The sequence below is a fragment of the Enhydra lutris genome, unplaced genomic scaffold, assembly GCF_002288905.1.
Source record: "Enhydra lutris kenyoni isolate GAN:26980312 unplaced genomic scaffold, ASM228890v2 scaffoldscaffold13, whole genome shotgun sequence".
Classification (NCBI taxonomy): Eukaryota; Metazoa; Chordata; class Mammalia; order Carnivora; family Mustelidae; genus Enhydra; species Enhydra lutris.
The window spans coordinates 16,541,887-16,555,971 of record NW_019154097.1 but is presented as its reverse complement, the minus strand read 5'-3'; the positions used below and the strand labels follow the sequence as shown (position 1 = coordinate 16,555,971).

The 14,085-nt window shown below is 41.8% G+C and overlaps 1 protein-coding gene across 1 annotated transcript in view; it reads left to right on the top strand.

The window, feature by feature from the left end:
• LOC111146050 (transmembrane protein 245) overlaps nucleotides 1-14,085 on the top strand; it is an 84,117-nt gene that overhangs the window by 15,699 nt on the left and 54,333 nt on the right. Inside the window, exons 4-5 of the mRNA XM_022501427.1 lie at nucleotides 11,780-11,896; nucleotides 13,366-13,584. Coding sequence (XP_022357135.1) covers nucleotides 11,780-11,896; nucleotides 13,366-13,584 — 336 coding nt within the window. The remainder of the gene's footprint in view (nucleotides 1-11,779; nucleotides 11,897-13,365; nucleotides 13,585-14,085) is intronic.

Sequence of the window (14,085 nt, the reverse complement as noted above, 5' to 3'; positions counted from 1 at the left end):
ACAACAAGGATTTTTCTTCTTTTTTTTTAAAGATTTTATTTATTTATTTGACAGACAGAGATCACAAGTAGGCAGAGAGGCAGGCAGAGAGAGAGAGGGAAGCATGCTCCCTGCTGAGCAGAGAGCCTGATGTGGGGCTCGATCCCAGGACCCTGGGATCATGACCTGAGCCGAAGGCAGAGGCTTTAACCCACTGAGCCACCCAGGTGCCCCTACAACAAGGATTTGATGTTTGAACAGCACATTGAAAAGTGATTGTAAGAAATCTCGTTAACATCCGTCACCTTACGTAGTTACAAAAAAGTATTTTTTTTTCTTGCGATGAGGACTTTTAAGATCTACTCTCTTGGCAACTCTCAAATATGCAGTACAGTATTATTTGCTTGCTCTAGACACCATGCTGTACGTGACATCTCTATGACTTATTTTGTAATGAGTTTGTACTTTTTAATCCCCTTCATCCATTTTTTTCTGTCTCTTACCCCCAGCTCTGGCAGTCACCAATCTGTTCTCCATATCTGTGAGCTTGGTGTGCATTTGTGTGTGTGTGTGTGTATGTGTGTGTGTGTGTGTAAGTTTCCACATACAAGTGAGAGCATATGGTATTTGTCTTTATCTGAGTTATTTCACTTAGCATAATGCCCTGAAGGTCCATCCATACTGTTACAAATGGCAAGATTTCTTCTTCTTCTTCTTATTCCATTGTGTACACATACCACATTTTCTTTATCCATTCATCCATTGATGGACACTTAGGTTGTCTCCATATTGTGGCGATTGTTAAGTAATACTATAATGTACATGGGGCCATATAAGTCTTTTCCAGTTACTGTTTTTGTTTTCTTTGTATAAATACACCAAAGTGGAATTGCTGGATCTTATGGTAGTTTGGTGTTTAATTTCTTAAGGACAGTGTTCTCATCTTGACTACTTTTGTCCAGGACTAAGTTAGTATGTTGCTACAAGTATATGAATGGTGTAGGTTAGAATGGATTTCTTGGGTGTAAATTCTAGTCTGCTATGGGGCTCCTGGATGGCACAGTTGGTTAAGCCTCTGACTCTTGGTTTGGCTCAGGTCATGATCTCCTGGTTGTGAGATTGAATCCCGTGTTGGCTTTTTGCTGAGCGCAGAGTCTGATAGTTTTTCTCACCCTTTCCCTTTGCTCCTCCCTGCCTTGCTTGTTTTCTCTTTCTCTCTCTCTCTCAAATAAGTCTTTAAAAAAAAAATTCTAGTCAGCTGGTGATGGCACCTTAGGGAGCTGTGCAGCAGGATTCTAAGACCAAGTTTTGAGCTGTGGGAGAAAAAAGGCCATGTTTGATTCCTACCATTATTATTTTTCATGTTTGATTATTATTTTCAGTGATAAACCCAGCATAATGTGCTGGCATGCCAGCCAGATTTCTGGTATTTGTATTCTAGACTATTACAGGGAAGGAAATCACAGGGACACAGAACACATGTTGAGAACAGATTTGGAAATGTTGGTTTTATTTTGTTTTGTTTTGTTTACTCTCATTCCAGTCTATTTCAGAATATTTTTTTAAAGATTTATTTATTAGTGAGAGAGATAGAGTGAGTGCAGGGAGGGGCAGAGGGAGAGGGAGAGAGACTCTCAAGCAGACTCCTCACTGAGCTTTGGAGCCCGACCTGGGGCCAGATCCCGAAACCATGAGATCGTCCCCGGAGCCGAAACCAAGTCTTGGGCGCTGAACTGACTGAGCCACCCAGGTGCCCCCAGAATAGATTATTCTTTTTTTTTTTTTTTTAGAAAATTTATTGATTGATTGATTGATTTGATAGAGAGAGAGAGACTGCAAGAGAGGGAACACAAGCAGGGGGAGTGGGAGAAGGAGAAGCAGGCTCCCCGCCGAGCAGGGAGACCAATCCAGGGCTCGATCCCAGGACCCTGAGATCATGACCTGAGCCGAAGGCAGATGCTTAATGACTGAGTCATCTAGCTGCCCCGATTATTCTTGATCTAGAGTCCTTTTACAGATTTCTAGTCTAGGTAATCTTCATCATAAAATAAGCCTTTTAAACATTTTTTCCCCCTAAATTTCTGAGTCTTCTTGCCTCTAGAACCTTGTTTCTTTTAGGCATCAGGACCCAAACCATCTAGTCAATATCAGGACAACCTTTCGCTTGTATTATATTCAGTTCTGTCCTGTAGATGTCATGATAGTGTACTTAGGCACAGGAAGGCTTTAATGCATGCCGTGGCAATGTGTGCACTTATTATTTCCTTATCATTTCTACTGTCCCATTGGAGGTCCTGAATCCCATTGGATTCACATCGTGCTTTGGATCAAAGCATCAAGGTTGTTTAGTTCCTAGATCTGGAAAACTCTTCTTATGGATCATTGTGGAGTTAGTTTCAGTGATTCCTTCTGAACCCAGGGGCCTTACTCTATGGTTTTCTCATAGACATTGGGAACTCTTCCTTGGCATTTTCTGGAACTCCAAGATAATGGAGGGAAACACTGTTAAGTGCCTATTGTGTTTCAAAATGTACTTTTTAATCCATAAATTACCCCCAACCTTCCCCCCACCAAAAAACTTTTGAAAGTGGATATGTTCATTTTGGTGATGAAGGCATTTAATTTTAGAGTTTAGGTAACTTGCTCACACAGGCAACTGGTAGAACTAAGATTGATTAATTGATTTTAAAATTTTACTTACTTGACAGAGAGAGACAGTGAGAGAGGGAACACAGGCCAGGGGGCAGGGAGAGGGAGGAGCAGGCCTCCCACTGAGTAGGGAGCCCAATATGGGGCTCGATTCCAGGACCCCAGGATCATGACCTGAGCCGAAGGCAAGACGCTTAATGACTGAGCCACCCAGGCTCCCCTAGAACTAATATTTAAAACTGAGGGTCCTTGACCCTAAGCCTGGTGTTCTTCCCCTTCACCAGGCTCTTTGAACAAGTGTCAGTCATTCTGAAAAGGGAGTGACTGCTGATCTCTCTTGTACTCACTTATAGTCATGAGCTCCTCAGTCTTACCTGTGGGCCCTTTTAGCCTACCACAAGTTCAGGAACTAGCTTCTCTGCCTCCTGGATCATTTCTCAATTGGTAGAAACCTGGAGTCCAACTTCAGGGTATGCCTTTGGCTTGTGAGGAAAGAACACTCGCATTGTTAATAATTGCACCATAAGTGAGGCCCCGCTGGGCTCTTTAAACATGTTATCTTACATAATTTTCTTAATAATCCCGTGGGATTGGTACTTATTTTACAGATGAAGAAACGGAGACTCAGAAAGCCATTTACTCTGAGTAAATTTACACTTAGAAGTGCTTTTTCAAAAGCTAGGCAAACAAGCACCATATGTACTTGTACTACCTGGTCACCCAGTCTGACAAGTATGGGCAAGTACAACTGGGTCCGTTCCTCCAGATGCTGGGGATTGTTTATAAATGATCAGAAATACCTTGGCAGGGAAGGCTTAGTAGTTGCCTTAATCATTTGGGATAACATGTAACATGAGTGAACAAGTTTGGTCCAGTTGAGCCCAAACTGGAAAAAGAAAAGGAACAAACTGAGTTTCTTATCGCTCATCTGTTACTGCCCCATCTGACATAGTCAGTTAAATAGGCCTAGAGAAACTGCTACTGGTCCATATCCAAGCCCTTGCTACTGACCGTAGTAGAGTGAAGTGATACTAGAAGCCCTTCCTTGAGGAGGTATATTTTCCACATTAGTGATGGGAACAGAAGCCTTCTTCAAAGGGAGCTTTGCATGCTGGGGAGATTTTACTTGGTATGTGGTAGAGCCCCTTCCAGTAAGTATCCTTGGATGTATTTCTGGCATCTGCCACTATCACTATGAACAAGCAGTAAGGAGATCGAGTGTCTCCTCATTTAGACTGTTCTTGAAATATATCATCCTCCGGGTATTAGAAACGTTATTGTGCCCGTTGTTGCGCTGGCCATATTAACAGATACTGTGTGAACATGTGATCCGTGTCTTACGTGCCAGACCATGTGTTTCTGTCCCCTAGTGCTAGGCTGCTAATGTTAGTGGCCTGCTTGTTTGGCCTTGTGTAGATCGCTGTTATTTGGGCCTCCGCCTGACCCTGGCCCTGCCCTGGGGAGATGGATACTTGAAACCTTGGATGCTCTTCCTTTTTTTGTTTATGGTTCTTAGGTCCCAAGATTATGTGCCCTTGTCTGTGTGTCTATTTTTAGCTGGAGCTTCTTTTCTAGTACCGTGGCTTTGCCTAGGTTCTCTGTCCTGGCATTCTTGTGTGTTTATTCATTGTTTCTGCCAGAACCCTTGGGGTTTTTGAAGTGTGGGAGGATATCACTAAGGCAGAAATGATTGAAGTGCCAGTTTGATGAATAAGAACATTTGTCAAATCTTACATCCATAATCTTCAGACACTCTGCATTTCCCCCGTGTGCTACTCTTCATTCCTTCGCGAAGTTTCAGGCACTCTAAAAATTGGTCTAATTACTTGTGCATCAGCGAGGATGATATTGCGTAGTTTTCATTGATTTAGCTATGATTCATTGAATATTGACTGCATTATTTTAGTGACGTCAGCAAATTGGAGAGTCTTTAAGTGATAATTGTGAAAGTTTAATTAATTGGTCTTAACTTTTCCTCAAGTCTGTCAGTGCCTACTGGATGCAAGATATTTCACGTAACTCTGTGGGGAGATCTTGAAATATGTGCTAAAGGCCTAAGATCTAGGAAAATGGCTGTAAAATGAAGTAGAAAGGGGATGATAGTCAGGACAAATACTGTAGGAGTACTAGTGGCTTATCTCATAGTTTATACTGTTGGGTCCGTGATCAAAGGAACGAGACTGATACAAAGCGAAGGTCAAGCAAAGCTTTATTTCGTGCCAAGCATCGAGAATCAAACTGACCAGTCAGGGCCATCTCTTACAAAGAGGCGACCCCTCCCAGCCTCACAGGCTAACTTTTATAAAGGTGGTTGAGCCTGGCTATACACAGGTTGTCAATGAGATTGCAATACACAGAGAAAACTGCACAGTCATGCTAGGTCACACACGGGTGGCCAATTGAATTTCAATTTACCCTAGTAGATATAAACGTGCCCCACTGATTGGATGTCTCCAGCTCGCCTGACCCACCCTTGTATCTGGGCTTTGCAAGTAAGTTCCTCTAGGAGGGTCAGGGTCATCTAAGTTCACTGCATAAACACAAAATGGCTCCCTGTGGCTAAGTAGGCCCTTACAATACTACCAAAACCAATAGTTTTGCAATAGCTAACATTTTTTGAGCAAGCCCTTCACACTAGGCATTGTTCTGATTACTTCATATGTATTGTTTCACTTAACTGTCACATGAAATAGGAATTTATATAAGCCCCATTTCATACATGAGGATTTTGAGTGACTTACCCATGGTCATCAAGCTAGTAAGGAATAGACCTGGGATTTGAACCTGGACAGTCTTGTTTCCTCACCTGTGCTCGCAGCCACTAGATTGCACAGGTGGTACTGCCTGGGGGCCTAGTAAATATGAGATGCTCCGATCTCCCTCTGCGTCCTTGCATCTCTTCCCTCTTCTCATTGCAAGCCTTTGTCCTGGCCTTATTGGGCTTCTTAGAGTCCTTTGAAAAGGACATTCTGCTTTTCCTTGCCTTTGAAAAGGACATTCTGCTACATCTGCTTTTTTATTAGTCTTTTGGAAAATCTTTTCTCCACCTACCTCTGAGACACCAGCCTCTCTCATCCCCTCCAAGATTGACTTCCTGTGTCTTTTTAAAATCTGGATAACATATTGAGATGGGTTATAAGGGTGATATCTTTTACCATTCTCGTCAGGCCCTTGGAGGCCCCTCCCTGACCTCCCAAGCATGGATTAGGTTTCCATCTTCTGTGCTCCTCAAATATGCTATGCCTGCTTTTACATTAGCTCCTCACTTACTGACTCATAACTAATAATCTAAATATCAAACTGAGCTTGGGACTTGGGTCTCAGGTTCTTATGTCAGCATGTAGCCTAGTCACCTGTTTGGTGAATGAGGACTTAGTGGGAGTTGAGAAGTATGTCAGACTGCAGCCAAACCGAAAATCCATTGTTGAGGAGCTGTCACGTTGTTACTGCAGAGCGACTTAATACAAGGGACTCATTTTTCAGAATCTCTCAAAGATGAGTCACTACTTGATTAAATTGCTTGTGAAGAGGTGGGTTTAGTAATTTAGGACCCTCGACTAGTCTTTAATCTTACATCAGGGAGAACACTTCGTTTGAATTCTGACTGGAAGTCTTTTTCTGCTTCTACTCTGCTGTCCCAGGCCATCAGTCATCAGGCATTTCCATCCTCTGCTCTCTAGTGGAGCCCGAGAAACCTCTCTTGGGTGCGCAGAAAGCCAAGTGCTGTCTTGTCTCTGGTGTAATCAGTTTGTTTTTGAAAATTCTGTCTGGAGGTCTAAAGCAGCACGTTAATCTGTCCAAATCTTCCTCTGTTTCCCCTCTGTCATTGTTGTCATGTTATTCCCTCGTGGTTATCTTTACAACCTTAATCTGGAAACTTGGGGCTTACCTTTGACCCTTCACCTTTCATTTCATTTATGGGTTCATCATCGGGTCTGGTCCACTTTGACTACTCCCTGCCTCTTAAATGCAGCCACTTTTTTTTTCTTTTAAGATTTTTATTTATTTATTTGACAGAGAGAGATCACAAGTAGGCAGAGAGGCAGGCAGAGAGAGACAAAGGGGAAAGCAGGCTCCCCGCTGAGCAGAGAGCCCGATGTAGGGCTTGATCCCAGGACCCTGGGACCAGGACCTGAGCTGAAGGCAGAAGCCTTAATCCACTGAGCCACCCAGGTGCCGCATAAATGCAGCCACTTTTCTGACATCTCCCCTGCTAGCTGCTGCAGACCGTGCCGTCATCTTGTCTTGCCTGTAGTATTGCCGTCACTTCTCTCCCTGTACCCATTCTTGGTCCCCTCCAATCTGCTCTTGACCAGACAGCAAGCACGATCTTTATATATCTCAAAACTGTTCATTTATTTGCAAACCAGGAGGCTGGGTGTGCTTCTGAAGGGCAATATGGAGATCCTTGCCGTGCTGAGCCTGTCCTGTATCTTGTGTCCATGCTGATAATCCCGAGCACAGAACTGTGCCTCAGTGTTGCAGGGGAACACTGGGGGAAACTGCGAAAAGCGTAGATAGGATCTCTCTGTGTCGTTTCTTACAGTTGCACATAAAGCTACAATTATCTCAGTGACGTTTCAGTAGAAATATTATCCTGTTTAAAATTCTTCACTCCTTCCCTTCTCCTTTTAGAATAAAGCCTGAAATACTTACCATGGTCTTTTGTGACATGCATCATCTGGCTCTCGACGTCCAGCCTGGTTTATTCGATACCAGATTCCTGCTAGCTGTGTCCCAGACACACTGACCTTCTTACACTATCTTTATCATGCTAGTGTCTTCACTTAACAGCCTTCCTACTCACTTCCTGCTGCCCCAAATGTTATTCTTTACATTCTTTTGATGAATGTCTTCTCATCCTTGGTATATCAGCTTCATTTTCTTTTCTCTTTTTGGCATTTCATTTTATTTTAATTTAAATTCAATTTAATTAACATAGGGTATTATAGTTTCAGTGATGGAATTTAGTGATTCATCAGTTGAATCTAACATCCAATGCTCATTCCATCGAGTGCTCTCCTTAATGCCCATTACCCATATACCTCCCCACCCACCCATCTCCCTCCAGCAACCCTCAGTGTGTTTCCTATGGTGAGGAGTCTCTTATGGTTTGTCTCCCTCGCTGTTTTCATCTTATTTTTCCTTCCCTTCCCCCTGTGTTCATCTGTTTTCTTTCTTAAATTCCATATATGAGTGAAATCATATATTTGTCTTTCTCTGACTCATTTTGCTTAGCATAATACCCTCTAGTTCTATCCACGTCATTGCAAATGGTAAGATTTCATTCTTTTTGATGGCTGAGTGTGTGTGTGTGTGTGTGTGTGTACCACCTCTTCTTTATCCATTCATCTGTCGATGGACATCTAGGTTCTTTCCATAGTTTGGCTATTGTGGACATTGCTGTTGTAAACATTTGGGGTGCACGTGCCCCTTTGGATCACTATGTTTGTATCCTTTGGGTAAATACCTAATAGTGCAGTTGCTGCTTCATAGAGCAGTTTTATTTTTAACTTTTGAGGAACCTCCATAATGTCTTCCAGAGTGACTGCATCAGTTTGCATTCCCACCAACACTGTAGTAGGGTTCCCCTTTCTCTGCATCCTCTCCAATATCTGTCGTTTCCTGAGTTGTTAATTTTAGCCATTCTGACAGGTGGTTTTGTGGTTTTGATTTGTATTTTTCTGATGCCGAGTGATATGGAACATTTTTTCATGTGTCTGTTGGCCATTTTAATGTCTTCTTTGGAGAAATGTCCATGTCTTCTGCCCATTTCTTGACTGGATTATTTTCTTTGGGGTGTAAGTTCTTCATAGATTTTGGATACTAGCCCTTTATCTGATAAGACATTTGCAAATATCTTCTCCCATTCCATAGGTTGCCTTTTAGTCTTGTGGACTATTTCCTTTGCTGTGCAAAAGCTTTTTACCTTGATGTCAAGTCCCAATAGTTCATTTTTGCTTTTGTTTCCCTAGCTTCTGGAGATGAATTTAGTAAGAAGTTGCTACAGCAGATGTTAAAGAGGTTGCTGCTCATGTTCTCCTCTAGGATTTTGTTGGATTCCTATCTCACATTGAGGTCTTTCATCCATTTTGAGTATATTTTTGCATATGGTACAAGAGAATGGTCTATTTTCATTCTTCTGTATGTGGCTGTCCAGTTTTCCCACACCATTTGTTGAAGAGACTGTCTTTTTTCTGTTGATTATTCTTTCTTGCTTTGTCAAAGATCAGTTGACCACAGAGTTGAGGGTGCATTTCTGGGCTCTATATTCTGTTCTGTTGATCTCTGTGTCTGTTTTTTGCCAGTACAATACTGTCTTGATGATTACAGCTTTGTAATATAGCTTGAAGTCTGGAATTGTGATGCCACCAGCTTTGGTTTTCTTTTTCAACATTTCTTTGGCTATCCAGGGTCTTTTCCAGTTCCATACAAATTTTAGGATTATTCATTCTAGCTCTGTGAAAAAAGTTTATGGTATTTTGATAGGGATTGCATTGAATGTGTAGATTGCTCTGGGTAGCATAGACATTTTAACAGTATTTGTTCTTCCAACCCATAGGCATGGAATATTTTTCCATTCTTGTGTATTCCTCAGTTTCTTTCATGAGTGTTCTATGCAGAATACAGATCCTTTTCATCTTTGGTTAGGTGTATTCCTAAGTATCTAATGGTTTTTGGTGCAATTGTAAATGGGATCAGTTCCTTGAATTCTCTTTCTTTTGCCTCATTGTTAGTGTATAGAAATGCGACTAACTTCTGTGCATTGATTTTATATCCTGCGACTTTGCTGAATTCCTGTATCAGTTCTAGCAGTTTTTTGGTGGAGTCTTTTGGGTTTTCTACATAGAGAATCATGTCATCTGTGAAGAGTTGACTTCTTCTTTGCCAATTTGGTTGCCTTTTATTTCTTTTTTTGTTTGATTCTCAGCTTCTTTTTCATTTCTTAAAGAGAAGCTATTCCTGATTCTTCAGACTAAGTCAGATTTTTTTGTGTTAGGAGTTCATAAAATAGCTAGTATGTTTCCTTTACAGCAGTCATCATAGTTTGTATACATTTACATTTGTGTGGTTCTTTTTTTTTTTTTTTAGTTTTTTATTTTTAAGTAATCTGTGCACCCAGTGTGGGGCTCAAACTTACAACCCTGAGACCAAGAGTAGCACACATGCTCTATCAAGTGAGCCAGCCAGGTGCCCCCCCCCTTTTAAAGGTGAATTAACAAATTATTCCCTAAGTACGGTAAGAATTTTTTTCCCCCTGTGGTTCTTTAATTCGTATCCATCTCTTCCACTAGACTCCATGGGGGCAGGGTCCATGTCTTTATCCCTAGCATTCAGTACAGTGAGTAATGAGAACATGTGAGACATGAGAGGCAATGTCTTTTCCTCTCATCCTCTTCCCTTATTGGCGTGAAAGAAACACCTTTCATACTTAGGCCAGAAGAATGGGTACCAGCTCTTCTCTTCCCAGATCGTGAGTTTGACATTCTCTTGGATTGCCTAAAAATAAACCTCTGTTAGGCATTTATTGAGGAAGAATAGGATATGGTTGAGCAAGATAAATGCCCTTGGTCCTGATGGTTCAGTCTACGGGTGAGCCATTTCAGGACCCGGCCTGCTTGTCTCTGTGAGATGGCCAGCCTTGGATTTGCTGAGCAGGTGGAATTCATTGGAGCTGAAATTCATTGGCTTTCTGAGCGGTCAAGGCTGTGTTCGCCAGCAGCATTCTGTGTTGTTGTATTGCATACCGGCCCACCAAGAGCGAGGTCCCGTCTCTGTGAGTTTTCATGTTCTTAGTTGTGGACAGTAGAACCCACACGAGCTAGTCTGCATAGACAGAGATATTGGTTAGCATATAGACTTTTTGGGAAGACCAGACAATTAAGCTTGGGTCTGACACAGGCAGAAGCAGTGCAACTGGGAAAAGTACTCCATGACACCAAAGGACTATTTGAGCAGAGATGCCACGGCTGCCACAAAGTAGAGCTCAGACAGCAGAGCTTCTAGAACTTCTGCTAAGTAACTTCCTGCAGAAATACCATGTATCTCCATGACTGTTTGACACCCGAGTGTCCAAATTACTGGGAGTCCCACTATGGTCTTCTAGGTCTTGGACTGGTGTGTAGAAACTGCCTTATACATGGGACCTTAGCTGCAATGGAGTTTAAGGAATATAGTCTAGCTTTCCAGTCTCTTGGAGGAGGAAAGCGTGCTAGAACCTGGTATTGTGTGTGCTAGTCTCTGTGTTGTCTGCTATAGCAGATTAGACCATTACAGACAGACCTCACTGGCCAGTAAATGTTTTTTTTAAGGATTTTATTTATTTATTTGATAGAGAAAGCAAGAGGGCACAAACAGGAGGAGCACTGGAGGGAGAGGGAGAAGCAGGCTCCCTACTGAGCAGGGAGCCCGATGGGGGGCTTGATTCTAGGACCCTGGGATCATGACCTGAGCTGAAGGCAGGCATTTAATGGCTAAGCCACCCAGGTGCCCCAGTAAATGTTTTTTTTTTTTTTTTTTTTTTGAGTTTAGTGCAAATGATTAAGCTTGGTGTACTACCTTTTACGAACTTAACATGGGGACATATAGCATGAAACAGAGTAATATATTTTAGACTCTCAGTGGTGGATTTTGCCTGTGCTGAATAATTACTTTATTGAGCTTTATGGTTTTGCATAGTACCCATATGTTTGCCTATTTATTCATGGAATGTTCTTATCGAGGGCACCGAGTGTTATCTGTTCCATACGGTACTGAGAGCTAGTAACGCAAAGGAGAGTAAGACAGTCTGCATTCGGGAAGCTCCCAGACTTGGTGTGGCAATGTGTTTCAACAGAGACGTGCATTCGCATTAACTTGTGAAGTTAAAAAGTAAAAAAGGAGGACTCCACATATAGGTGTCCACCCTCAGCTGCGTGCACCAGTGTGAGTTCCTAAGGGAGACTGACATACAGTGTCCAGGGACCAGATTTTTAGCAGATCTCCCTGTTGATTCTTAAGCATTCTTCCTTGGTGAGGAACCCCTGTCCCTGGATCACTTAATAACTGTTCTGTTTCATTGCTTTTGAAATTTTGGGACTGTGTTTCAGTTTGCAAAAGTTGTTTTCCACTTTGCTTTAAAAAGTTGTAAGAATACTTGCTTGTTTTCCAGGAGCAGAGTTACCAGGGCAGGTTATTTCCATGGCAGCTTCTACTCTAGCGACCTTGGCCATCTCCATTACAGGGTACGAATCCAGCCCTGACGACCCGCCCTCTGCCCAGCCTGCAGGTGACTGACCCTTTGAAGGAATATTTTCAGAATCATTTGGGAAAATGAAATACGCTTTATAAAGGATAAACTTAAGGACATGAGCATCACAGAGTGTGATTTAGTGGTCCTTCAGTTTCCTCTGATTTCTATTTTTACACTTTTCCTCCTCTCATCTTTGTTCTCCCATAATCACTTTTTTCATGCTTTTAATTATTTACCTTTTTATGTTTCTTACCTCGAATCTTTATCTTTTCCCTTTTTTAAAAAAAATGCTTTTCTCATTTTTCTTCTGTTATTCTCACTTTCCTTTCATTTTATTTTCTTTCTCTTGGTGCCCCATATACCTTTTCCATATTTTTTTCCACTTCATCCTTTCCTTGTTTTCTACTTCTATAGCTGTTAGTTCTTCTCCACTGCTCTGTTTTGCTCTGACTCTTTACATTGCTTTTGTTGTTGACCCAACTTTTTCTTTCGGTCTTCCTTTTCTCTCTTACAGTCCTCCATTTCTCTGGCATTTCTTGCTTTTCTTCTCAAAGTTTGCTTTGCATGCCTCATGCTGTTAATATATTAACTGTTTGCCCTAAAATGGGCCTGTTTGGTTGTTCTGGATACCATGCTTCTACAAGATCCAGCTGGCAGATTCACATCAGCTTTAAAGTCACACTGTACTCACACAGAGTTCAAGAACGGAATGGCCATCTCTGTGCCAAGCAGTCTCTTAGTTCCAGGGGATTTGCAGTTAAGGAATATTTTTGGTGAGCTCTTCCTAAAGAACTTACTTGAGAAAAGACTTGAAAGGAGGGATCAGCTAAGAAAAAGTCATTTAGGGTGGTAGGAAAACACGTTTTTATTTCACATTGAATCATGTTTTCAGAATGAAGAGGGGATGATTATTCTTCTAAGAATCTGCCACACCTACCAACATGAAGTTTTCAAATTAGGTTTTTTTTTTTTTTTTTTTTTTTTAAAGAGCAGTTGGCTCCATTTTAGGTGCAATGACATTGAAAAGCCGTGTTTTATCATGGCTTTATCATATTAATATATATATATATATATAGTCATATTAAAAGAGGAGACATTTTTAGATCCAGGAATTCTGTATCTTAATATTGGTTGCTTTATACAGTTTGAGGAGTTTTCATGGGCTAATTATAATTCTCAGCTATTTTGTCATAGTTTTTTGTTCATTTGTCATAAAACTTTGAACAGTGTGAAATGTATATGGTAAAAAGTAAAAAAAAATCACCATACCCAACCCTATCCCCCAACAAACTTTATTTCCCCAGATTTAAATACAGTCAGTAGTGTAATTCTCCATACATTTTTCAGTGCCTCTGCAAACATACATCCAGACCTTTGTCTCTGTTTGTGATCATACCATCAGAGTCCATTTTGAAGGCTCACAGTAGAGCAGCCTAGCGAATTGCTCCGTAGGACTCCTGACTCACGTGGGCTAATACGGTGGTGATCCCCCAACCCCCTTTCAGAAACCATGGATGGAGGAGAGCCCCCTCCAGCATTATCCTCCTCTCCTTCACCTTCCACCCCTTCACCCGCTCTGGGCAGACAGAGGCCTGAAATGGGAACGTTTGTCAGGAAGAAGAAAACCAGCGACATCTACTTCGTGTCCCTGGTGTGGGCCATTATCGGAGTCCAGCTCTGGCTGAACCTGTGGATCGTACAGCTGCTACCGGTGCCGATTGCAGGTAATTGGCCCTTATGGTCTGGTCTTGGAAGACTTCTTTTTCTTTCGAGTTTGGATTTTAATATTTGAGGTAATGTTACTCTCTTCTAAGATAAAGCAATGTATATTTAAAGCTGTCTTCTAAGACTGGAAAAGTAAGTAATTCAGGTGAATTTAGAAGTTTTTTTATGTCATACTTTCCTGATTGTTTGGGCTTAACCTCTTACTGCAGTCAGAACCTTTGCCAAATTTATTTATTTATGTACTTTTTAAAAAAGATTTTAGTTATTTATTTGAGAGAGAGCACACATGCGTGCGAGCAGGAGCAGCGGGAGGGACAGGGAGAAGCAGACTCCCCGCTGAGCAGGGAGCCTGATGTGGGGCTTCATCCCAGGACCCTGAGGTTGGGACTTGAGCCAGCCGGGTGCCCCCCTTTGCCAAGTTTATTAAGTCCTCAGTTGATGCTCCAGACCTGCCATCCAGATACCTCCTAAATTTGAATAGTCCTTTTTTTTTTTTTTTT